We start from the raw sequence: 27,671 nt of genomic DNA, 5'->3' as shown, positions 1-27,671 counted from the left end.
AACTTTGCACCGATTGGTCAAATTTCAATTCTCTTTCAATTTCTGATCCGTAGTCTGATACGAGCTCAAACTACCTCGGAAGGAATAGCGTTTGTAGCGCGCAGTTATGACGTGCGCTACCACTAGTGACGTCATGATTGCCTTTGTTAGCACCATCTTCCGCGAACAGCCTTTTGCGCTAAATAACGCTAGTAGCGTTTTTCCATAAGTGAGCGCTTGGAGCGTCCAAAGAGAACGTATCCTTTAACTTATTGCACTAGTTCGGCAATGAAGCTAAAAAGAACGGACCAAATGACAAACCAGTATCGTCAGGTTATATTGTGACAAGCGTAACTTTAAGTTGCATTCCGTTTCATTTCCAGTTCACGAAGTACATGGACTTAATGCGGCGTGTGGAATATTTTCCCTTAGAAAGTGCAAAGAGAGACTGCCTGATTAAGAGAAGATAGAATTAACAGAGTTTGTGCGTGGCGAATAATACAATTGTACAGGTTATGTTGTCACATCGGTCACGGTTGACCGACAGTTTGGGAAATTCATGACATGCGGTATATGTTCTCGACGAGAATGGAAAAGCCGAATCCCAAGGAGACCATCAATTTGCTCAACCTGCTGTCGGAAAGCGATTCTGACAGTACCGACTTGATTCTAACGCCTAAAAAGAAGAAAGTCAAACGGTACTGCTTGTTTGTACAATAATTTGAATATATTGCACGTAAATAACATATAATAAGATTTCTTGATAGATTTTGTGTGCAATTTAAACAATCTTCCTGTGCAATTTGTATCTTAACGTTTTCTATATATTTTCATATAGAAAATTGTAACATTAATTTCTGTTTCTTTAAAGACGGCATAGACCAAGAACTTTGACCAGAACGAGACACGATAATTTCTGCGGATGCAACAAGTCAGATATTCGAGTCATATCTTTGTGGTTGGCAGCTGTACTTATTACATTCTGGTTAATTGCTTTGTCCTGGCTAGCGGCGATACTGTATGCGGAGATTAAGAAAATGGATATATCAATAAAATCAGGTAAATGTTACTTTAATTTGTAATGCAAGCGCAATATATGTGTTTAAGTAGATATTAATTGAACTGTTAATATTAGAGTATGAAAGGTTCTAATTAAATCCACTTGTGTTTAATATAAATACATTACATTTCGTCTTACTTTTTGATATATCCCTTTTTTCCGAAGCTTTCTTTATTATTTTTACACACATATATATACTCAGATAGCCAGACCTATGCTAACAGATTTCGAGCAGAGCTTGTGACATATTTCCAATGGCAGAAAGGTGACAAATCTAACATAGGATCTGTTCCTGTTCTATCATATCATGTTGCCAAACGGTTGCCAGAAATGCGGCGGAGCCTGTTGACAGGTAATTCGAGCAGATCTTGCTGTATAGTTTCGCAGCAGACTCTGTATAATTTCAATCTGCTCGGATCGCCCATCAGCAGACTCGGTCACTGAGTTGAATGTGGACTACAGACGGCTGCGGTTTTGGTGCGGGATTCTGATCAAATTCGCTACTAATCCGCATCCAGTCTGCGATCAATTTGCTCACTGGATGTATTAACTATTATTTGCCGCAGCGAAATTAGCATATTTTGTATTGAAACATTTAAACGAAAGAAAAAGATTTAAACATTAAACGAGGAAAAGTTAACATCTATCTTTTTTCGCTGGAAATTCAGTGTATATGTCCATTTAAAGAAGAAAAAGCTCATCATATGTCCCAATTTAATTACTTAAAATACATTGTGTGAAATTAAAATAGAAACTATGTGATAATTGTACTTTTAAATATTGCATATAAGATATTTCACTGCTGCTCGTATCATCGAATAATACACTTCCCTTTCAAAGTTCGGAACGTATGAAATATATAAGATGCTCGTTAATGAGATTAACCACAAACCCCTCGGGTCTTAATTCTCGAAAATATGTGAAAAATATCGCATACGATAATTTGGGCAATTCACAATGTTCTGCACGGCGTTTCCTTGCAGCCTGAAACGGATCTTAATTGTATGCGATATTTTTCAGAAATATTTTCGAGAATCTGATCGTACAGCTCCGGTAAGCTTATCAAATCTGCGTAACGTCGCGACACGGCGGTCATTTGAAATTCCCTATGTGTCGCGCGCGTTCTTATCAGAGAAACCCCCCAGCGGTGCTCAGTCGTTTACCAACCCTCGGCCAGTCGATATCAGACGGCGGCGCAGCTGGTCAAGTGTCGCGATACGTGGACGATTTTCGTCGAATTCGGGATTTCGTGTGTGATTGAGACGTCTGTGTGTGCGCCGGATCGCGAATATCGTCGTCTCCGCCTTTTTAGGCCGACGGGATTCTTTCGTCGGGAAAGCGAAACGCCGTCGTGCTGCCGTCCGTTTCGTCGCGGTGTAGTAATCGATTAGAATCGCTTCTATAATTCATCCCCCTCGTAGGTCAAGTTCTGCATGTACGTTTCTTCCTCCTCCTCTCGTTCTCCTCCCTTCTTCGTCATTCTGACCGGGTTGCAATGCGGGACATCGTGTTCTCGCTGCGCGTATGAATGCCGGGGGGAATTCCGAATACCCTGGAGAAAGAGGAACAAAAGAAGAAATGAATGTGAACAAGATCAGTGTTGAATAACGATTCGTCAGATAACGGAGGATATTTCGATAATTAATAAGATATTTCCGACAATTACACACACAAGTCCATATTCTAAACTCACTTTTGCCGATAAAAGTGCCTCAGATGTGGCCGTTCTCAGCCAATCAGGTCCTACCACTTTTAGAGATACTTTTATCGATAAGAACGAGTCTGAAATATGGATCGTGGATTTTCACATTTGCGAGAAATTCGAACCGGATTTTTATGATTTGCGTTCAATGTCGCGTTCAATGTCAGCGCGAGACGATCGAATTGAATGCGCGACGAGAATGTGAAAATTCGCGCGCCGCTCTCTTCTCCATTTTTAATCCGCACGATAAGGAACAGCTCTCTCTTTCTCTTTCTCTCTCTCTGAGCTGATACGAGAGAGAACAGTGGCGAATAGCGAGGTTATATCGTCGCAAACTACCTACACACGAGAGTTATCGTACGAGGACGTGACTGTACCGTTCTGACCGCGAATACAATAAATATTTTAATACTGCGTCCTCGCGTATACGTTAGAATTTTCAATTTGACATATCGTCGATACTCGTCTCGCTCCGTCGCGACTCCTATTAGCGTTTCTCATTGCTCCGAATTTAGCGAATATGACGTATTGTTCCGATATATCGGGAATGTGGAAATACAATATTCATTTGATATCGAGGCTTCGGTGGTGCGGGGGAAAAATGCTGAATTTAGGCTCGCCGGTTGGAATTGCACTCTTTTTCCGTAGATTCGCTCCCAACTTTTCACGAGTATTTCAGTTCATTTTAGGGGAGCAATCTGATGGTGACATTAATGATGGATTGTCGGATGAATTTCGAATCGATCTTCCTCCGTCCGGATAAGTGTGTTAAAAATATCCAGCTTCGATGACTTTGACCTTGACGTATGTTGTCAAGGACATCCTTCTGAATAATCTTTCGAAGGTTTTAGATTGTGGTTTTTTGTTTGTTAAAAAGCTAAAAAAAGATGTTTATATAAAAAATCCTCAATACTTATATCCTATTCTTACCGATATAGGTTGTTACACCAGTTTCGCCCCTCACCTTTAGTAAAATTAATTCAACCCTATCTTTTTGTTTTTTTGTATGTGTACCGTCACGTGAACGATGAAAAAGCGGAACGAAAAAGATATAGTGAGGGGGTGATCAGTATATTCATATTAATCTGATTTCCCACAGGAAAACCGGAAATCTGTCAAAATAGAGTCAAATTTTCTTGATTTTAGCCACAATAAGAATAATCCCATAAGAAAAATGTAACTATAACAAATTCTGAATTTGTACGATTTGAACGCAGTTATAAGAAATTTATAAAAGTTATTGTAAGTTTGAAGTTAGAATTTCCCATCTATTCCCTATCTTTTTCCATAAAATGTGCTCCATGAGGAATGGAGCCGTTTGAGATCGGAACGGATTAATATGATTATGATTTCGATCGGCCACTTCCCCACTACGTCTTTTTCGTTTCGCTCATTGTCCATGTGACGGCATCCTAAAAGGCATTTTATAATATTTCATCGCCAGTCGTGAAGAATGGCAACTACTATTACTTATTTATCGAGGAATTACAAATACATAGAAAATGGTAATACTTTTACTCATTTGTTACATTATCTATTGAATACGTAATTCGATCCTATTAGATGGTATTAGATGGATTAAAACTGATTTAACTAAAACTCTGCAAACACTACAACTGTTTACGGAGAAAGGGCTTAGTTCTCCGATAAAACTAACCTAACATTATCCATTCGTTACATAAATAATTTAACGAGCGTTATATATTTGAAAACACTACTAGATTATTCTTTCTCTCTCTATTTCAAGTCTTCTTACACAGAGAAATGAAAAAGTAGGATTAGGTTAGTTTTACTAGAGGGGTCTTCCCCGCAAACACTACGCTGAAAACAAGTATTTATTAAAACCAAACAGATTTCATTAGATTTAAGAAAATGATTTATTTGAATACTCGTAACTAAATAATTATTTTATTAAAATTAATATATTTTATTGAATAAAAAACATGTTTCTTAGTTCCAAAAAAATATTTGTTTAGATTGAAAAAATGTTTATTTGAAGAAATAAATTTTCAAGTAGAAAAAAGGAGATATCAAGAAGAAGAAATATTTTTTTAATATGAAGAAAATATTTCTTTAACTACTAGCTACTTTAACTACTAATCTTTTAAAGTCAAGTTTAAGTTCCTATTTATATTATATTTTTGTTTTTTTTCTTTAGAAGTGAATGCAAATGGGACTTTAATTCTTTCACGTGCTGCTTAGTACAATTTAAATTGTATTTTTGAAAATTTACTTACCAAAATTTACTGCCCACATTCGAACCTGAGACCTCTGGCTCTTGCATCGTTTACCTATTGCATTATTATTGTTTTGACTGACAAATGTTTTATATTGTATATTCATGTACGAAAACAAAGAAATGATTTCTTGAGAAAAAGAAAATGGATATTTTTAATGTAAAAAATTTGTTTAAAAAAATATTTATTTTAGAAGGAAGCAAAATATTATACAAATAAATCGTTTTGTAAATCTAAATAAATTATTTTTCAATAGTAAAAGAAACTTTTTATTTAAAACAAAAAGGATTCTTTTAATACCAGAAAATGATTCATTTAAATTTACAGAATGATTTATTTGCATTTGCTTGCTTTTAAGTCAAGCAAATATTTACTTAAACATAATTTTTACATTTTAAAAATCCATTTTTTTCTTATAAAGAAATCATATGCTTTCTCTTTTATAACAGTATTTGAAATCGAAGAAATTATATTTTTAATCTAGAAACTCATGATTTTACAAATCATTTTACAAATTTAAAAAAATAATATTTTACATTTAGGTATTTTTTCTTAAATCTAATAAATATTTATCAAAATTTAAAAAAATATATATTTAATAAAATATATTTCTTTTATTTGAAGAATTATTTTTCTTAGTGTAATAACATTCTATCTATGAGCAACGACTAAAACTTTTTGAACGTTACTCAGACCTCCTTGATAACATACGTCAAGATTATAAAGTCATTGAAGCTGGGTCGATATTTACCAATATTTTTCTTCGAAATAATCAGGTATTTTTTGTAGCAAGCAACGCGGGAAGTAAAATTTTGATTATGTGTGACGCGGAATACTAAGTATTAATTAATTAATAAGATCACAATGAGCCGTCATGCACATGAAATTTTTGCACTTGTCGATTCAGAAGCGCACATTCTAAACAGCGACTGGCTTGATTGACGTGGTATCGTTAGAGTGATTGCTAATGTTACGAACACTTGCGTCTGTTGATGCTCGTTCCTTTCGTTGTCATTGCGCGTTATTGTATTGTCGCAAGACATTCATCTTTCGAGAGACATGTGACTCGCGCTGAGAATTGAAAAATATTGTGACTCTATGGAAGATCTGTCGAGATAACAGTTACGCCATTTATTAATTAGAGATTGGGGGAAGAAAAGTCAGCCGTCGTGGTCGATTATCCAGCATCGATATTACAATAATCATGCCACTTATCGTTACACGATGGAATTGCATTTGTTTGGACATCGATTCGCGTGAGTTATTACAAGAAAGAGAACTATATGACTACATATACAGGGTGTGTCAGCTAAATTGGGACTAATTTAAATTTGAATTTCTCGCTAACTTTTACTTTCCGGGTAAACGTTAGCTGGCGTTAGAGTAGTGCACACGCAGTCGTGAAATAAAAATGGCCGAGTCAACACAAACAAGTTCGGAGATTAACCGAAGAATTGCGATTGTCGAAAGTCTTCGCGCTGGGCGTACGCCAGAGATTATGAGGTTTTTCGGTTATCCGAAATCGACTGTTTACCGGGTGGCTCAGAAGTTTTCGGCTTATAAGCAATCCGAGGAACGTTCCTGTGATCCGGTAAGGAAGAAACATTCACGTGAAAGGATGTCAAGGACCCCTGAGATATTGGAAAAAGTCCAGGATTTGATTTCAAAGGGATATTTCCTGGGATATCGCTGCGAAAATTGGCTTCGATCTTGGATGTGGGTAATACCATCATATGAAGAATTGCTGAGGAGGACCTGAGATCTTACGTCATTAAAATGCGACAAATGCTTTCGGAAGACGCCAAGATCAAGAGAGTTGCCTGCTGCCGCTTGTTGCTGTGCTCGTTCAAGAACAAAGCATCTGATTTTTTTCAGACTAAAAGATCTTCACTGTGGTGGATGTCAAGGTGAATCGTAGGAACGACTGTTGGCTTGCCCGAGACCCCGAGGATGTCCCTGTTGTAGCCAAGACAAAGTTTCCAGCGAACGTCCACGTGCTCGGCGTCGTCTCCAGTGATAGTAACGTCATGTCGCCTTATTTCTTTGAAAAAGAAACGTTTCTTTGAAACGGTCACGAAAGAGGAGTACATGCAGGTTTTATCGACGGTAGTAAAGCCCTGGATGGAGAATATAGTCTCAGAAAGGCCGTACAAGTGCGGCGCACCCGCTTACACGAGCCACTTGGTTCAAAACTGGCTCTCTGACAACGCCGATATGGTTTGGTCAAAAGCGTTTTAGCCCCCAAATATTCCAGACCCATTGGACTACTACGTTTGGAGCGTTGTTGAGAGAGTCAGTAATAAGTCGAGACACCTTAATATGGCATCTTTACGGACCACGATTTAACAGGCATTCGCAGACATAAACCGAGATCAAATGCAGAGAGCATGTTCTCGCCTCAGCCGAGGATTGAAGCGGTGATCGAAGCTGGAGGTGGTTATATAGAGTGAAAATTTATAGAAAGTGTTCCATAAACGAAATATGCAAACCATTTCTTGTAAGTTTCATTTATTATTTAATAAACGACTTTTACAGTAAAACGTAACTTTAATCCCAATTTAGCTGGCGTATCCTGTACAGCTTATGTAACTTCTATAAATACCCGAACCAAGTTATTTTTCACCCTCAGATATCATTCATAGCGTTTTTAATATGAAAACAGTGGTAACTGAAATTCTTATTTTTCTTTGACGTAAGAATCCTACTCGCTCTGACTACCCTTGTTTGATAACGTCAAAAACAAGAGAACGCATACTAAGCTTTTTGCGTTATACGAGAGTAGATTGAAAAGTTTCCGACCTGACCAAGAAAGAGCAAGAATTCAGTGAAATTTCAATACTTGTTCAATAGATGATACCGAAAGAAACACAAAGAGCTAAGTTTGATATCATTCTAGCGATTAGTTTGTTTCCTTACAGCCTTTTGTATGACAGTTTTTCAACAATGGAGACATTGGAGTATCGCGTCGTGATAAAATTCTTTCATTTGAGTGGGAAAAAACTCTTACGAAAATTAAAGCTGAATTAAATTCAGTGTATAGAGATGCTGCTCCTTCATTTACCACTGTGAAAACCTGGGTTGCTGAGTTGAAACGTGGCAGAAGGAACGTTTTCGACGAAGAACTCTCTGGACGACCGCAGCAATGGATGAAATGATCGATTATGTTCACCGAATCGTGATGGACGATTGTCGGTTAACCTTGAGAGAGATAGCAGAGGCTGCTGGTACGAACGGACGCACAACATTTTACACGAGGAATTAGATATGAGAAAGCTGAGCGCGCGTTGGGTGTTGCATTTGCTCACTGTTGATCGAAAACGAGATCGGTTGGACATTTCACGATCGTGTCTTGAGCGTTTCAAGCGCGCTGAAAGGGATTTTTTACAGCGTTTTATTACTGTGGACGAAACTTGGGCCCGCCACTACACTCCGGAGACAAAAGAACAGTCGAAGCAGTGAACTGCAAAGGACGAACCGCCTCCGAAAAAGGCGAAAGCAGTTCTGTCGGCTAGCAAGGTGATAGCCACAGTTTTCTGCGATTCCTATGGGATAATTTTTGTGGACTAACTGGAAAAGGATAAAACAATCACCGGAGAATATTATGCTGGGTTATTACAACGTTTGGACATGGAAATCAAGAACGAACGTCCGCATTTGGCCAAAGAGAAAATCTCCTTTCATCAGGACAATGCACCCGCCCACATATCAGCGTTTATAATGACGAAATTATACAAACTGAAGTACGAATTAATTATACATCCACCGTATTCTCCAGATTTGGTCTCGTTCGACTTTTTCCTCTTTCCAAATTTAAATCAAAGTTACAGGACGTTAAATGCAAGGGCACCGAATTAATTTGCACACCTACTATAAGCATTAGTTTACGCAACATTAATTTACCTTTATCCTATTAAGTATTTTATCTAGGATTGTCTTTAAGGTAAAAATTCGATTTACTTTGTAGATGTAAATCAATCTATTATTTTAGATCTTGGCAACATACTACAGAGATACATATTAATTACACCACTACCAAATTAAGTGAAGGCTTTTGCAAGTAAGAAAATTTTAGTCGTAACCATAAATCCGGAGAAAATTAATCAGTCACGGTCGATTATTTTTTTTGCGATCGAAGAATAATCAACTGTGATTGGTCCATTTTTTATAGAATTATTCAACCACATATTTTGTTCCACTACTTTTCGCCATCTTTGAGACAGCTTCATGATTCCATCTTCCCGGAACTTACCGTCTTTCTAGTCCAGATGGTTTTTGTACAGGTTGCAGGGAATTGAAGTTCTTCCCATTAAGAGAATTTTGTAGGGACTCGGAATAAGTGGTAATCCGAAGGTAAAAGGTCAGATGAATACAGCTAGTGAGATAGGACATCCCAGTCAAGTTACGCCAATTTCTGTGGGTCTGCAAAGAGATACGAGGTCCGTCGTTGTCCCGATGGATATTTTTCGATTGGCCGGACGTTTTTCATCGATTGTTGCCTTCAGACGGTCCAATTGGGAATAATACTTGTCCGAATTCAATGTACGGAAGAAGCTCACGATGTCCTTCCAGTCCCATCATACACAGCATCACCCTCTTCGGATGCAGACCGGCTTTTGGAACGGTGGCTCATTTCGTTTTCCCCTTTTCTCTCAACATTGTTGTAAATGATTCATTTTTCGTCGCCCTTAATCGTTCGTTTAAAAAAATGAGTTGTTTTCATTTGAGCAGAGAATCGCTAATGGAAATGCGGTCTATGAAATTTGTTCCCATTAAATTATGAGCCACCCAAATACCGTAGCGATTTACTTATCCGAGTGCCTCACAATGTTCATACGAGATATGTGAAGTATTTCTGCGATGTCTCGTGTCGTGTGGATTACTTTCAATTAGCGTTACGATTTGGTCATCATCAATGGCTGTCGGAACGTTCTCGCAACGTCTTCCAGATCAAAATTGCCACTTCTGAACCAAGCGAACAGAACAGTACGACAATACTCTCAGCTGCGGCACATATCTTTTTTTTCCTTTGTACACTGTTTCTTCTCTCGGAAAATAAAGATAAAAGAGCATTGAATAACGAGAATGTATTTTATTTTCTTCCATTTTTAATGTAAACACATTTAAAATTCACAACAATCCAAAGCATCCAATCGCAGAGTAGGAAATATCAGAATATATACATGTGATATGTTTCAAAGCCATGTGTAAAACGAATTCACGCGTGTTCGAACGCCACTTATTGAAAAACGCTACGAACTTTTGTCCCAGTTCAGTATATTCCAGTATATTCCGGACAGTTTCACGAAAATAAGAACTCTTGAAGAAAAGAAAAGCTTCGGAAGGATTTCGTCGATGATTGCTCTTATTGGTCCAACTTTTCGTCTTTCCCCCTTGAGCAATTTCGACACGGTTGTTTCTCTCACTTTAGAAACGTGATAGCTGTGCATCGGCCCACCGGTCACAAAGGTGTACCGTCTCGTTACGCCCGTTCGTCACGTGTGTTCAATTCAGTGGAGTGATAATCGCGCGTGCGGCTGTAGACGTCTGTGTGAACTTATACACATGTATAAGCTCCGCAAACACTCGAATGTTTTCACCTGTAGATACCAGCGAGCTGATAAGAGGCGCCTCAGTGAGGAATACGTCAATGCGATGTTTCGTACCTGAAACTGTCGCTTTTTCATCGCGACAAACGTGCGTTCGGTTTCCAGGGATTCGTTTGATTTGATGAGAATCAAGAGATCGGGCTGATTTTGTGTTGTGATCTCGGTGAGTTGAAATTCTCGCAGGTCGAAAACATGATGCGAAAATGATCCGTGTGCGCTCGACAGTCGCGGCGACGATCAGCGTATGAAGTACTTTTCGAGATAACCGTTGTTCTTGAAACATTAACTCACCAATGTTGCGCTCTTTGTGGAAAAATAAGTTTTCGATGGTTCTGACATAGCGAACACACGCGAATAATTTGTTAATGAGAAGGATACTCCTCGCAACGAATAAAAGAAAACACGATCGAAGTGCGAGGTATATTTTATCGTATAGTTGCGAAATTAACCTCATTAAAACTGCAGACGGTGTCGGTCCCTATTTCGAACCGGTTTCGCTCTCGTTTTTTCGACATTTTTAAGACACGAAAGCGTCCGTCTGTTGCAGTTCGGATATTCCTCGCTACGTGTATTGTCCGTCGCATTGATATCATCTCGTCGACCTAATTGGACGATTCGAGAGTTTGAATCCTCAAATTGCTCAAATTGAATTAACAGTGTCTCGAATCGAATGTTTGTAAACGAGATGGAAAGTAGCAGCGGAGTTAGTGAGAAAATTCATTAAAATTCGATCGATCGGGTCGCTCGATCCTCTCGGATTCGCTTACTATACGTGTAACACCACACGAAACTTGATTTTTTATTCGAGTATTCTTATCGGGGGAATTTGCATAAGCCGATACGTCTTATCATTTCTACTGTTTTCTTAACGACGCTTCTTATGTTGGTCGTTCTTGACCCACTGTCTAAAACCGCGACTTCTGCCGAATGAGCGGTGTTTTATCTAAACTCCTCGTCTCGATGGGTTTCAGTCGCGAACGGTCTTGTTGTTTCTTCGGTGAAGTGAAAGCTGAATCCTGCGATGAGCAACGATATTTGGCGGTATTGCATTCGCCGAATTGATTAAACCGCTGACGAAAACGACGAGCAGTTTTCAAGAGACGGAAGGTACATTGAACGAAGATAGAACGCGAAGCGTTTCGGAGCTGATCGACACAATTCCGCGGAAGAGCCAACTACTGGACGATAGAAATGCTCGGGCGCAATCGGAAGACGATCTTCGAGACTTGCGGTGGTCGCGCGGTGTTCAGGAGTTGAAGTGAAGGAGAATCACCTTACTCGGATCGACCGTGCACTTGAGTGCTGGGCAGATTCCGAAAGATAGGCGGTTCGGTCTTACTTGAGATGGACTCGGTGGCGGTGACAGTACCGCTTCGTCAGCCGACGAAAAAGATGAAGAAGCGAAAGGAGCTCGACGCTCTCGCACCGGCACACGCTGTTTCCCGCCGGAGCTCCGGCAAACGCAGCTCCCAGGTGATTGAAGAGTCGGCTTTTTTCTTTCTTTTTTTTTTTTTTTTTAATAGAAACATCGATCGCTAGTTTTTCAGTTTCGGCAACGATGTAGAATAGAAGCGATACGAGCAGAGAAGAAGAGTGAAGAGAGTCGCGCGCTTACTTTTATCCCCTCCTTTTTTTAGGAATTGTTGACAGATAGCAGCGACGACCGCTCGGAGTACTGGAACGTCTCCACTAGAAGTGGTCGTAAGTGCAGGGGAAGGAGAGGTCGCGCTTGTCCTGGATTCCTTAAGGCTTGTAGTGCCTTTTTCGCGTGCGCCTCTGTATTAGCGACCGCCAGTTTAATATGGCTGTTCATTGACGTTCGGCAGCAGCTTACCACTCTGCGAACCGAATTAGACCAAGGTACAGGTCTGGCGTTTCCCATGAATCGGCATTCGTGCATATTAAATTACACAACTAGACGTTTTTAATTAGAACCTTTCACATTGTTACGATATCTCGTAACGCTTTCATGTTTTCTATAATGTCAATAATTTCCTGCGAATCTCCCGTGAAATTGCAGTGATAGCGGGCAGTGAAAGCGTCCCGGATGCTTTGCAGAAGTATCACTCATTGTCGAGGGATCTTCAGAATAACCAGACCATCATCTTCACCAGACTGTCTGATCTCAAGCAGCAAATAAATAATTTTACGATACAGGTGAAACGAACGACCTCCGTAATTTCGCGTTATCGAAAAAAAAGAAATAATAACTTGTCTTTCGTATCTGCGTTGTTTCCGCAGCTGGCGCACGTTCAGCAAAGCTTGCACAAAGTACAGCAGTGTTTCCAAGCTGCGCCCGAGTTGGCCAACGTGCCCGCGCTCTCCAGCAGCGTCGCGACATTCGGCAGTCAAATAAGAGACCTGAAGGCCACGGTGAATTTTCTGAAAGAAACCAACATGAGGGTGCAGGATACGCAGACTGCTATACAGCAAAACATCAGCAGTATTAAGGTGAAATGCTCCTTCGATCGGTACAGCGAGTGCTTTCTAACAAGTCGTTATTTTGTTTTTGACTTGTGTGTCATCAGATGGAAAACACTCGGTATAAAATGACGATAGTTACTTGATTAAACGCTTCAACGTTAGTTTGAGAACGTATGTGTATTTCTAGAACACCGTATTAGAATTGTCGAACGTTACTCAGAAGCCCCAAATAGTGAATACCGATGAGATGCAAATTAAGAATGACAAGCTGAATTCCACGATATCGCATTTAACGAATAATGTGACGCATATTAACGAGACTTTGTCGAGCAAACTGCAATGGGTCGCCGATGATCAGAACAAGGATCGCGTAAGTACACATTATGTGAACTTAATGTAAATACATAATGTAATTATATGTATGCCCGTAAAATGTCGCCCGTTACACTTGTATCTGTTTTTTGCAGAAAAAACTGGTTTCACTTCAAGAAGCAACGGCGGCCATTAACACAACGGTGATGTCTTTGCAAGGAGAATGCGTTAAAATGTCCGAGCAAGCCTCTGTTCTGGCATCGGTTCAAAAACTGTCAGAAAAGGTTTATCGTCAGAAATATGCTATATTTTATCGATCGGCACACCAGGAATTATTACTAATCTGAATGATCGTTGATACAGGTGAATGAGATGCGTGCAACGGACATAGAATTAATCGGCAAGCTCAAGCAATTAGAACAGACATATAACGGACTGAAAAACTCGACTGGCATAATGTTCGCGACCGTGAACGATATTCAGCAGCAAATTAACAAGGTTAAACTATTAGACACATTAAACGGAGACATTACCACGGAACCGGAACGTGGTGCAGTAACAGGTGCGCTAAAGCCATACGATTGAATACGATCGTTAATTATAAATTCACTCGCGAATTTTATACCATCTTTTTGTCGTGTTGCGCAGATGTAAGTGACATTGCTCAGAGAAGGATTCCGAACGAGAGATCGAAGCGCCTCGGTGTAAATCTTGGTTAACTCGAAGAGGAATGAACGAGCGCTGGAAAGAAAAAAAAGGAGAAAAAACTCGTGTATAAAAGTTATTTTGTACACTGTCTAACGAAGCTGTGTATTTGTAAATAATAATAAATTAAGTATATTATAATTCTATGTATATAGAGGAAGGAACTTTGATGAAACCCGAAACGTACATGCTTCTCGTAAAGCAGAACCATTCAATGGAGGTCTGTAATTAATATCTATGTGTGCGGTGCGGCAGTTGTGAGTGTATTGTGGTCTGGGAGATGCGGTAATCACGCCGAGCAATAACTCGTAATGCGCATAAACATTCGTTAGTTTAGGATATATGAATATTGTGTATCCAATTGATAGAATTCGAAAGATAATTAGACGTGTAATTCCCTAACGACAACTGGATACTATATAGCGAAGAAGGTATTTCAGAAATACTATTGGAAAGTACAAAGTCCACAGTCGTTTACCAACACTTTTTCCGTTGTAATGTAGTATGTAGAGAAATGTTCATATTTCAAGTAACGGCAGTGTACAACTACTAAAAGTTTTCTACTCTTCTACATTTTATAGGATGTAACAATACACGTTGTAACTAATACTACGTTTCTCTGAGTGCTTTCTGATGTAAAAAAATGTAGAGTTCTCGAAATTGCAGAGAACGTCATATATATAAATAGATGGTACAAAAATATTAACTCTCAGCTGGAACACTGTATCTACCCTTGAACTTTTTTTTTCATCGATAGGTCGAATGGGAAAAAGAAGAATGAACGGTTACGAAAATCGAGAAATTGTCTATATTCGAAATATTCCGGAGAAAAAGGAAAGAAAAAATTTTAACTCGCGAGAAAAACTCGCTTCTTTCCTTGGAAATTCATAGTTTCGATGGGAAAATCATTAGAGAGATTTCTCCAGCGGGTTTGCAAAAGTTATCAAATTTAAAAAAAAAGAAAAATATCATTATTTCGATTATTTTCAAAAAATATACTTTTTCGACGAGGTGAAGTTAGATGCTTTCGGAAAAAAACATGAATTCATAAAATACACTTAACACTATGCCGTCCGGGAACACCACGTTGGTGTCCCGCAAAAACTATCGCGCAAAGGCCGGCGACCCACGTTGATGTCGTGTGCAAAACTATCACGCAAAGGCCGGTGACAGCACTGTGGTGCCGTTTGTGTTCTGATTGTGTATTGTTGGTGTTCTGTTTGTGTTCTGTTTAAGTAACAATAAGTTACAGACATCATGATTCGATCGACAGACTTTCCGGTCAGCTAAAGCAACACCAGCTAATACAAATTTCCGAAACCGACAAACGAAAACGAAGAAAGTGCCATGTATGTTCCAAAAACAAAAAAAAGAAGGACAACAAATTTAATGTGTAAATCTTGTGGAGTCGCGTTATACCTCGGAGATTGTTTTGCTTCATATCATCTAAAAAAGAAATACTAAGTACCCAATAAAATATTAATAAATAAATAAATATATAATACAAAAAAATACATTTATTTACATATATCCTCGAAATTTCATGAAAATAGCGGGACAGGATTGAAAACTAATGAGAACTGACGATTTATGATCTCCCGAAAACTTCGAAAAACCGCCGGCGCCAAACAAAAAAATCCTGATGAAACGTGCGGACGGCAAAGTGTTAATTAGACATTTGAGTGGAACATTCGCAACAAATTTTTACAAATGTGTTCCTCACGCATTGGATTAACGCATCTCAAATTCTTACATGATGTTTTTCGATCAAGGGCGGACGGACATTATCCGTCTTTTTTTTGTTTAGGCATTTTGTTTTCTGTCAATAACTCGCGAGGGTCTCGATCTTCGAGGGAACGTCTTTATTATCTAAGAAACTTTCTATTTGCATACGCAATACCATTCGCAATGTTGGATAAGTGAGGCGATGCGCTAAAAATAGCTTGATAAGAGATTTCGTACGTGATCTTTACGATATTTTTTACATATGACTTTTTTGAATGTTGAAATACCTCAAAAACATTACAAAAAATATTTTTTTAATGTCAATTTGATATTTATTTGAAGTCAATGCAACAGTTCAAAATTGCTTATAATTTGGAGTTAGAAATAACGTTGGCAAAATATTAATTTTCTGTTGTTATATTGTTTTAATTGTTTCATCAATATTATTTCAAAAATATGATGGGAATGATAGAAAAATCTTAGGAGAACATTATTTACAACGTTATGACACTTCTATTTCAACATTATCGAAATATCCAAATCAGGATCAAAATTTGTTCATAATGATGTTGTATAAAGTATTAAATACGACATATTTGAAAACATTACATGTTATTGAATATCGTTGTAATAACATCGTAGTATTTATTTTTTGCTTACTGGGTATGAATTTCCATAGGAATCCATCTGGAAATTTTCAACAATATTTTATACAATTATTTAAATTAATTTACAACATAAATAATTTTAGAAAATATTTCCTAGAGAATATTTGGGTGTACTAAAAGACGTCTTTGGAAAGTCTTTTAGACATACGTGTGGGTTTGTTTGTAATTCTTAGTTACATTCCGTGACTCGGCGATGCAGATTTGCTTTGTTTAACGTTACTTTGTTCATCATCTTTGGTATTAAGTCCTTTCTCGTTATTTTTCTAAAATAAATCGATTTTTTAAATATAATAATGATATAAAAGTGACATACAAATTGCAACTTTGTTTGCGGACATTAATTACCTCATTTGCTGGTAGTGACTTTGCGATATGCGTGAGAAAACTTTGGTTAGTTTCTTTCGTGTTGATGGTCTGCAAGTATTTTGCTCTTGCCTCTAGAACCTCTTCGAGTTCTTTTTTGTGCCGCATTGCCAACTCCAAAGCCCTATTTAGGGAAATATAAATAAATAATACGAACTGATTATAAAATTTAGGAAAAAGAAACCAAAATAATATGAGAAGCTGAATCTCATGTGGAAAATGAAGTGTACCCAAATAGCTAAACTTATAGAAGCAGATTTTGTCAGCAGCTTATTAGCAGAAATTCAACGGTATGTGTGCAGAATATGATGGCAGAAACCGAGTAGGATCTGTCATTTCGTAACCATTTAAATGTATTTAAATGGAATAAACTGCAGATCTTGATCGGTTTCTAATTTGCTGTCAAGCTACGGCAGTAGGCCGACAAAATACGAGCTTAATCCGGATATAAATCGCTATGAATCTGCCATGATATTCTGATCGAATTTGCTGCAGCAATTTGCCAGCATATCGTTAATATTTTGCCCTTATTGGATAATTTTAGACTTATTATAATAAACTTATTATAATAAAATATACTTAATTAAATTTAATTGAATTAAGTGTATTTTAATTTCTATTAAATTATTTAATTAAATTTAAGATAAATTCGTTATAATAACAATAAAACTGTCGGATGATATAATTCCACTTCTTATAATTTTCTGTGTGTGTTATTACGATTGAATTACTGCGATAGTCTTTGAAATACCTGTTCCAATTGTAGACCTCAATATTAATGCGTATAGCTTCCTTAATCAAACCGCTTTGCAACAATATACCTTCTGCCGCCAACAAATCGCCTGCCAACAGTGCCATTTCTGCATACTTTTCTGTAGCGTTAGATAAACTCTGTAAATTTTTTCACACAAATTTACATTGATCATTAATCAATTTCTATTGATCGGTAAACTCAACGTATCAACATTCACCTTTATGTATCTGATATAATCGACCTTGTCGTATCGACCGATAGCTGCGTAAGCTTCTTCCGCGGCATCCAATTCCTTGTTGTCAGTTGCTATAACAGCCATACAAGTCCACAATATCTCGTTCTGATGAGGAAACAATTTTTTCTTCAGTAAGGAAAATCGAAGTTTATCTTCAACCGTCGAATATTACCTGAGCTATGCGACACAGGGAAAGCGCTTCCTTCAGCCTTTTGTTCAATACGTGTTGATGCAAACTAGTGAACAGGGTGTAAAAGGATGAAGCAACGACAGCACCGTCCCCGCGTCTCACCATGACTAAGCCGTTGCGAACGTTCACGATGCTAGGCTGTTTTCCGAATTCGCTGCGTCCCAAGAATTTTAACAAATCGTGAAATTCAGTTATTCGAAGCGTCAATCAAAATCACATATTTTCTAACGGTTGGAAACAATGGATGATGTCTGGATCCATTACGTTTCAACCGGGAAAATATAAAATCCAATGACATAACGTGAACACAAGCAGTTATGAAGAATACCTGCTTTCTTTATCTATCCTCGTTCGCCGTATAACTTTACGATCGCTATAATGGACACAGTTAGGACAGAGCCACACAGATAGAGTCGTGTCCAACATTGCGGCCAGTACGTTCGCATCGGTCGCCCATGCGATACTTTGCGCCATTGCAGCTGCAAAGTGCGGGACAATTATAACGTTATTAAGGAGGCTCAAAAGTTATTATCCTTTACAACCGGTCTTTCCGCTCAGGACTGTCATATATTGCATTTAGTACGCTCAACAATAAAATTCTACATATCATACCTATTTTACAGATTCTCCCAAAACCTGTGGTTCTTATCGCAACTAAAAAGAGATCCTTGTTGACGTCTATCAGTGCCAATTGCCGATCGTTCATGCCACCGATATGATTTAACGCTATTTGCGTCACATTTTGCAAGTGCGAGTGTGTCGGCCCCTCTGTTATCGGTTTATTGTAAGCTACTTCCAAAATATGAAGCACTGAAAAAGTAGTGAAACAATTAAGATAACAAAGGATTTGCATGTTCAAAAGTTCAATTGTACTTAGAGATAATCCGAAGCGATCTCTGCTGAAATAATTAAAAAAAAAACGCATTTTCCATAATATGTTCATCTTACATTTCATGTTATTCTGATCTCTTATGACTAAGGTATCCGAGCACAGTGATATACAAGGAGGATAAAGAGGCTCTTGAGTAAACCCCTTCCACTTTGGAGTGCCCAGTAAACGGCCTTGATAATTATACAATGACACAGTATTCCATTCCACAGTCAAGAAATGTCTACAAAATTTTGTACATATATAATTAGTATATATTAGTGTGTGTATGTATGTATAGGGTGGTCCACTTAAATCGAACATCTTAATGTTTCATTTGTTTTTAATGATGTGAAAAAAAAAAAATATGTATATATATATACTATATTGTAACCGCTTACTTTTCCGCAAGAAGCACGGTGGAGAGAGTACTGCTCTTCAAATTAAATATCGCTGGAGTGTTCCAATTAGTCACTGAATACACATGACATTGAGCGGGTGTGATGACGACTAAATGGCCGAAGCCGAATTCGAGATGCACAACACGATCCGAGATTTCTAATACTTCACGAACTTCGTTACCTACTTCTCTGACTTCGATCACCTTCTTTCTCACCAATGTTGCTTCATAATTATCCCATTCTAATCTTCTATTAAAAATTATAATAATGCAAAATATTCCATAGTTATATCAATCTTGACCTACATAATTAATTCTGATAAATTTAGATTTTTCTTAATAAAAAAAATGTCGAAATGTTTATAATTGATGTGACAAATCCAACCGACTTTCTTCCTTGAAACTTACTTATCTATCACATGTCCAGTTAATAGTTTTCCATTACTGCACGCCATAGCCACTTGAGTGCTGTCGCTGGACCAAGCTATACTAAATATACTCCCGGTATTCAATTTTTCCATAGAATGCGTCCACTAAAATATAACAATAAGTATGAATGTTATTGTATCGACAAATCATAAATATATCAAAATTAATATAACACGTTCGTTTCGTAGAATCTATTTAGGGGAATTTTCCCCACGGGTCGCATCATAATTTTGTTTTTCACGTAGTTGTATAAAACAGTTTTGGTTTGATAATATGAACACGAAAAGAAATTTTTTAGCATCGCATATATTTCGCGAGATATCGTTGCGTCACATATATATGTAACGCTAGTAGTAAACGTGACGACAAAGAAGAATTTTACCTGTATCAAAACCTTTTAATTATTTGTTGAAATTTGATTATGAGCATATTTATATAAGACAAAGTAAAACATGTATACCCCATTTTTATCGCAGAGCTTGATGGTATTGAAGGATCCAACGGCGAAGTAATTGCCGGAAGAATAACACCAGCTAATTGCCGTCACAGGATGATCACCTACGCTACTGCTGTACAACTGATTACTGTTGGCGTCCCATATCTGTCAAAAGTTATTTCTAATTTTTATAATTACTTCTACTTCATAAAGACCCTCTAGATACTATATAGTTCATGCAGAAATTCCTCCTTGGACATTTAGAAAATCACATACCTTATATTTACAATCTTCACCTCCAGAAACTACAAGTCCATTTGTTTGACTCCAGCAAACAACTAGGATAAGACTGTCATGTGCGTGCCACTGAAATTAAAATTACATTATTTATTTTATAAATGTGTCACTTTTTAATAGGATTTTTTATATGACAGACGGGACATCATACCGTCATATAAAATATATGATATAAATATTATATACATATAATATAATGTTGCATATCATAATGAAAGGAGTCTTATATTCATATATACAAATATAGTACGTGAAGATAAGTATAAGAAACTATTCAACTTTGAGTGGTTTCGAATTGGAATTGAGCGGTTGAAGAAGCAGATTTGTCCCCTGGGAATACAAGATTGTTGAACAATCAGGACTCCAGCTTGACGTTAATATAGGGAGACTCGCTCGCACTAATGTTGAACGCAACATACCACTGCGAGACCAGATTTTGATCAATCCATCTTCACCAGCTGTAATCGATATCATATTTATCAAATCAGCCAAAATTAGGCAAATTTTATACATCAAATAAAAAAAAAAACCTTAAAAATTTATTTGTAATAAACGAATTTTATTCATTGCAAATCTATTAAGTATGCATAAATGTAATCGTGACTTATAACTTAAAACATCCTCGAACAGAGTAGAACACTGCTGAACATTCCTTAACACGTTGACTGCCAACTACGAGATATCTCGTAGGTTGTTTACTTGCTCAGGACGCCAACTATGAGTTATCTCGTCGCTTCATTAATTGATTAAATCAAATTGGCTTCTTAGACCAGAATCGTGAAAAGTTCCGTAGCAGTCAGCGTGTTAAATAACAATGTGATTTCGAACCTGTTAACAGCGCAGAACCGTCACTGCTCCATTTGCCTACTGTCGTCGCACCTTTGTGAGCTTCAACACTTTTTTCGATACGACCATTTTTGTTGACCAAGTGATATTTTCCTGGAAATGAAATATTAGTTATTCCGATATTATTTTGTCGAAAAAAATATTAGATTTATCAAAAAATATATTTTGCTATCTGTTATTTTTTCCCCTTTTACAATACAATGAAGAGAAAAAAGAAGAGAACAATTTTTCTTTAATTCTGATATGATCTTTAAATTTATAAAACAGTAATTAAGCTGATTAACAAGGGTACATAGGATGAGGCAGTTTAAAGTGTTATAAATTTATATCTCGGAAACAAAACATTTTTTAGGAAAAATATTTTATACAGAAATTTTGTTACTTCGAGGGGGACATGAGAAGGTGTCATTGATTTGACTTTGGGTAGTCGTTTAAAGATCAGACGAAGGTTACGTCCAATTACTTAAATGGAAATTTTTCATTGCACATTCTTGTAGATTACCTCGAGAGCTTTGAGTCAATCACACTATCTTACGTCTTCCTCAAACTCACCAAATTTTTGTATGAAACATTTTTCTCTAAAATACTTCATTCCTGAGATATAAATTAATAATACTTTAACTGACTCACTCTGTATATTCTTTTAGCTGAATAAATAACACACCATCGACCGTAGTGATCAGTAGAACATCCAGAGATGATTTCTTGGCAATAGATATAGTATGATTGGGACGTGGATGCCATTGCATATCCGTGGGATAGAAATCGCTTGGAAATTCTGTCACAACACTGGAATGCGCAGTGCCACCTTCCAACTGCCAGGATATTAATAAATGATCCTCTCTGTATGAAAAACAAAAATATTAAATATATCCAAATGACCAAACCTGCAGAAATAGATTCTGCGCAGTTCGCTATCAGTGGCTTGTTAGCAGAAATACAAGATCCACTAACAGAGTATGATGGCAAATTGATGGCAGAAACAAGACAGAATTCGTTGTTTCATAACCATTTGAAATTATTTAAACGGAACATACTGCTCAGTTTCTGCCACCGATCTGTCAAGTTATGTGTCTGCAAATTCTAAAACACAAACTTGATGCATGGGCTTTGAATCTGCCATGGTATTCTGATGTTAAATCTGCTGCCAATCTGCCAGCATACTGCTAACGTTTCGCTTAGTGGATACATTTCTTTTATTTTATGTTAATGTAAAGTAGAAACAAAAAAGGATAAATTATTTCAAAATAGCGCATATTGAATTTATATTGTATTTACATCATATTTATTAGTGAACTCACCCACACGAGTAAATCTCTTCCGTTGAACTCCACGCAACGCAAGTGAGCAACCGTTTGTGCTCATTGTTACCTTGCACAGATATCTTCAGTCTCATGACAAATATATTTTATATTATAGTTCTCTGTCAAATTAAGTAACCTTCTCTTACGTCACTTGTCTTGACGGTGGAAATAGAGAAAATTCAGTACTTAGCTTTGTAAACGAACGAGTTTCATAAAGAAACTCAAAATAATTGAAAAAATGTAATAAACAAAGATAGAGTCATTGTTCATGAAAAATAATTGTTTATTCTAAAGTAATGTCAGCTTTCGAAACGGAGAATCACGTGTATTGTAGTCCAACCGGGTCAAATTCAAGTCCTTATTTTTCGCCAGGGACTGCAACAGGATCGGACACATTTTGTTTACGTTTCATGTTCGATGGTAACCATAGTAACAATTGATTAAAACCAGCGGTACATGGTGCTTGTTTTCATGCTGGATAGAAATACTGCGCCTTGATTGGTGTATTGTCATCCATTTTTGAAAATGCACCAATCAGAACGCAGTATTTCTATCTAGCAAATAATCCAGCATGAAAACAAACATCGTGCGCCGCTGGCTTTACATAGAGATTTGTGCCAGAACAAGCGTAGAACATCAGCATGAAATGGCTTGACGGCTTCTGTGTTCTTACTTTGGCTATCTTTGTTTGATGACGTCAGAAGCGAGAAATCGCATGTCAAGATATATCACGACGCGGAAATAAAAGAATATGTGAATAAAATAGCATTCGTGATACATTTAGCACACTTATAAAAATGTTCGGACTCTTACTTTTAACCTGAACTAATCAATAAATATTTGTAAAATTAACATAACAGCAATCATGAGAAAAGATGGGTTAATAACGCAAGTTGTATGTTATACTAATTTCCGGTTATTTATTGATTATTCAGGTCAAAGGAAAGCATCCGGACATTTTCAAGTGTGCTGAATCTGAATGCTACTTTATGCACGTATTCTTTTATTTCCACATATACCGTAATATATTTTGACATGTCATTTTTTGCTTCTGATGTCATCAGGACAGCCAAAATGAGGAGACAGAACACCTTAATATCTGTAATAATCTGTACATTCGACTTCTCGGAAGAATATAATTTCTTTTATGGAAAATTTTGAAATGATAGAACTTCATGTTGATACTATTATGTCGACCAACGCAATGTTATAACTAATTTTAGTAACATGGACATCACCATTATTTTAGCGAAAGTAATTCTCAAATAATATGTCAAAATATTGTTTTCGTCGTCTCAAAGTATCGTTATTTTTAATTTTTTTTAACACTAGGTTTATGGGACCTGTCATTTCGACGGATTTCCGACTCCATGAGCAAAATTACAAAAACCTTTACTATTAATTTTTTTCCAATTTATGCTGACAATTATTGGTGTAATGAGATGAATATATACCCAAATTTATTTCCCCCTCAGCCCTGTAATTTCAGAATTCTGTATGATGTATATCTATCTCTATGGATACCCGTCAAAATGACGGGTAAGCTAGTTTCATAGTTAATCGTAATAAACCGTTTTTTTTCATGAAATTATTTTTCTAGTGACAAATGTAAAAGTAGTTAGAACGTAGATACTAAATAAAAATCATAATTCAACGGAGATATCTTTCGATAGCTTCGAACGCAATAACAACGCGCCGCGGTTCGTCAGAGCAAGGGATTTGTCGCGTGTGCTTATCTATCAATCGTACGTGCCTAAAGCGGAAAGAAAAGCGTTAGATCCAAGACAAAGGAACGATCTGCAGTCGTTGAGTTGCAGTCAAAGTGTCAAGACGTTTTAGACAAAGTTTCAGTTAGTGCGAATAGAGACGATCGAGAAGAAAGTATTAGATTATTGTGAGTATTAGCAATATCATTATAGAATTATGGGAAAGTACTAGTTTTACTTTATTCTGACGAATCACCCTTCTTTAGCCATTATGAGTAATTCAAGAAGAGATACTGAATTGCTAGAGAGAGAATAGTTGGTATCAGCGAAGATTGTTCAGGCACAAGCTCCGAAGAGCACGAAATCGCTGAATCTGAAGGTGAAGATATTGAAGAATCTTTAGATAATAGTGATGAAGGAAATTTGCAAAATGTATGTCGTGGAAGGGAAAGGATGCGTATTATCTCAGATTTAGAGTCCGATACTGAGACGAACATTCCTGGCACATCCCAAAATGCAAGTGAAACAGAAGTTGCGGTTAACGGTACCGTGTGGCAAAAATTGAAGATAGGCAGATCACCTGCCTATACAATATTCTAAAACGTCGCAGGACCAACTGGCTATGTGAAAAATTATGTTAGGTTGTGTAAATAGTGCATTCCAATTAATAATAGATGGAAATATGATGCAAAATATAAAAATTTGTACCAAAGCGGAAGCATGTCGAGTTTTGAAAAGGCAGTAGACAATTTCAATTGCAGAATTATATGTTTTTGTAGCAATTTGTATGCTCGGGGGGCATATGACGCACGAGCAATGAAAGCTAGTTATTTATGGTCCAAGAAATGGGGCCCACCTTTCTTTACAGACGCAATGCCCAGAGACAGATTTATCGAGATTCTTAGGTTCATACGTTTTGATAAAAAAATATACCGATCTCAGCGCTTACGTACAGATAAATTTGCCCTAATATCTGAAACATGGAATAAATTTATACATAACAGTCAAGCATGCTACAATGAGAATATTTCAATTGATGAACAACTGTTTCCGATGAAAGCTCGATGTCGCTTTACACAATATATGCTTAACAAGATTAAAAAATTTGGCATTAAATTTTAGTTGGCAGTCGCTGTCAAAACAAAATATATTATAAATGGTTTTCCGTATTTGGGTAAAGACGAAACCCGACATTCCACATATTTAGTGCAATTTGTAGTCTTGAAATTGGCCGAACCGTATTTACGCAAAGGAAGAAATATAACTACGGATAATTTTTTTACCAGTATACCACTTGCAAAAAAATTATTAGCAGAAAAGACAACTTTGGTTGGGGCCATCCGGGCGAACAAAAAAGAGTTATCGAAACCAGTAAAAGTATGCAAAGATAAAATGATCCTGTTTTTTTCACTGCATTATAAATCAGACAACTGCATTCTCACTATTTACCAGAGTAAACTAAAAGTAAAAGTATTATTACTAAGTACAAAACATACATTTGTGACATTGTGTCATCGTAAAAGTGTCCCGGAAACAATCAGATTTTATAATCAGACCAAGTTTGGCGTAGATGTAGTCGACCAAATGGCGCGCAAATACAGTGTAAAAGCAGGGTTTTTTCGGTGGCCTCTTCAGATTTTTTATAATATTTTGGATTTGGCACTCATAAATTCCTGTACTGTACAAGAACTGCACCGATGCGAGAATATCCCGAAAAGATTTCATGTTCCAATTGGCCGAAAAGCTTGTCGGCGAATACAAAAGAATAGAGACAAGGATTCTCCTTCCATCCGTTAGCAGTTCGCAACTGCACAAATCGTGTCAAATCGGCTATTGTAACAAAAATAGAAGAGTATTTGTATTAAATGTAAAAAGAACGTTTGCGGAAAATATATACGGACAACAGAATATATCTGCAAAAAATGCGCGGAATGAATGTATGAACAGTAAAAGTTTGTTTAAGTTTGTGATTATTTATGCGATCCTAACAGATTTAATTAACTTATATTAAGTCTGTCAAGATTATAATTGTTTTAAAATTAAATTAATCGTTTTTTTTTTTTAAGAAAATACGTGGTTTTCCTTTACCCGTCAATTTGACGGGTGTTCGTAAAGATAGGTATATAAAAATGTCCATAAATCTAGTGTTAAACATGCTTATGAAGTAACGTTAAAAATAAGGGACAGGTTATTACAATATATATCATTTTATGTAGGGTGATGTATTTACATTATTTATTACATATAATACGTTTCACTGCGTTACATTAATTCAATATGTACTAAATATGTATTATATTATTTCGATTTTCGTTATATAATACCAGTGGGAGCATAGTACTATATACAAATTTGTTTCTCTTCTTTTAGAAATAAAAATGCTAAGACAAAACAGGAATGAAGAGATAGAAGATATAAACTCATTTAATTTGACATAACACATGATTATAGATTATAATTGTGTATGTAATAAATCTTAATAATAAATTGAAAAGTTGTATATTATGTACAGTATTAACAATTTATAAACCTGTAACTTTAGAAATATTTATTCAATATTCGAATATAGGAGTAAGTTCCAAATAAAAATGTTTAACATAAAATTTGATAGATTATAACATATGAAAGTGACAAGAATAAACAAAGGATTTTCAAATATATACTGTTAAGTCTAATAAAACATTCTACAGTCATATATTGGCTTTGACTCTTTCAAAAGAAATAAAAAAATTAAGGAAAATAGAAAAAGGGGAAAAAACCGGTTTCTGCAATTTTCAGATTAGCTTTAACTTAAATACAACATATTTTTACGAAATTATTTTACATTATATGCCGTTTTTTAAGTATATATTTTTATATACCAATACTGTGTTTCAACAATATTAAGAGATTTATCTGGTAACGATATATATGATATTACAAAATTGTAACAATAAATAAAAATATGGCGTGAAATGAGTTTTATATGATATTACTCCCTCTTAAAGTCAACATCAAATGACCCAGTAATCACAGCCATAGGAAGCAATATTGTTGTATATATCATAAGGTTTAGATACATAGTGTATTTATATTACAAAAGTGACTAAGGAGCATTTTGTCATTTGTACTTGAGTAATCAAGAAAAGAGAGAATCACGTATTCTCTCTCTCTCTCTCTCTCTCTCTCTCTCTCTCTCTCTCTTTCTCTCTCTCTCTCTCTTGTACAAATAATAGTTTCATCTACACTGGATCCTCCTTTTCTTTCTTATACTGTACATATTTAATATTAGTTTATCTACAATGTTCTATAAAATAATTACTTTACACCGTTCACGCAATTTTTCAGGATAACCAATTGTATATATATTCTTCATTTGAGGCTTCGGAGTAGTCGCTGTGTGACTGTCCTTGTTTAACCAGTTAAGTGTGTTTGACGACTATATC

At 36.6% G+C, this 27,671-nt stretch overlaps 2 protein-coding genes across 6 annotated transcripts; one reads left to right on the top strand and one right to left on the bottom strand.

The window, feature by feature from the left end:
- The first annotated feature begins 165 nt into the window (after positions 1-165).
- Positions 166-14,171, top strand: LOC106751909. Of its 4 annotated transcripts, XM_014633170.1 has the most exons (10): positions 1,865-2,456; positions 10,582-10,747; positions 11,556-12,057; positions 12,222-12,444; positions 12,605-12,741; positions 12,826-13,035; positions 13,196-13,378; positions 13,476-13,604; positions 13,684-13,882; positions 13,969-14,171. In XM_014633170.1, exons 3-10 carry the CDS (start codon positions 11,929-11,931, stop codon positions 14,037-14,039), a joined length of 1,281 nt encoding a protein of 426 aa, XP_014488656.1. In that variant the 5' UTR covers positions 1,865-2,456; positions 10,582-10,747; positions 11,556-11,928; the 3' UTR covers positions 14,040-14,171. The 4 variants fall into 4 exon arrangements, with proteins under 4 accessions (XP_014488658.1, XP_014488656.1, XP_014488657.1 ...); XM_014633171.1 differs by lacking the exon at positions 10,582-10,747; XM_014633169.1 differs by lacking the exon at positions 1,865-2,456 and having other exon boundaries at positions 9,074-10,747.
- A 2,201-nt stretch (positions 14,172-16,372) lies between these two features.
- LOC106751908 (intraflagellar transport protein 80 homolog) lies at positions 16,373-23,019 on the bottom strand. 2 transcript variants are annotated; one of them, XM_014633167.1, is made up of 16 exons: positions 22,538-23,019; positions 21,901-22,079; positions 21,219-21,329; positions 20,670-20,848; positions 20,370-20,459; positions 20,118-20,258; positions 19,637-19,761; positions 19,230-19,478; positions 18,909-19,072; positions 18,573-18,770; positions 18,289-18,439; positions 17,943-18,114; positions 17,753-17,875; positions 17,533-17,672; positions 16,764-16,905; positions 16,373-16,681 (listed from the first exon to the last, which is right to left on the bottom strand). In XM_014633167.1, exons 1-16 carry the CDS (start codon positions 22,630-22,632, stop codon positions 16,592-16,594), a joined length of 2,349 nt encoding a protein of 782 aa, XP_014488653.1. In that variant the 5' UTR covers positions 22,633-23,019; the 3' UTR covers positions 16,373-16,591. The 2 variants fall into 2 exon arrangements, with proteins under 2 accessions (XP_014488653.1, XP_014488654.1); XM_014633168.1 differs by lacking the exon at positions 16,373-16,681 and having other exon boundaries at positions 16,819-16,905; positions 17,533-17,653.
- Between the last annotated feature and the right edge of the window lie 4,652 nt (positions 23,020-27,671).

This window comes from Dinoponera quadriceps, unplaced genomic scaffold, assembly GCF_001313825.1.
Source record: "Dinoponera quadriceps isolate SergipeBrazil2010 unplaced genomic scaffold, ASM131382v1 scaffold316, whole genome shotgun sequence".
In the NCBI taxonomy this organism is placed as follows: Eukaryota; Metazoa; Arthropoda; class Insecta; order Hymenoptera; family Formicidae; genus Dinoponera; species Dinoponera quadriceps.
This window is presented reverse-complemented; position numbering and strand designations above follow the sequence as displayed.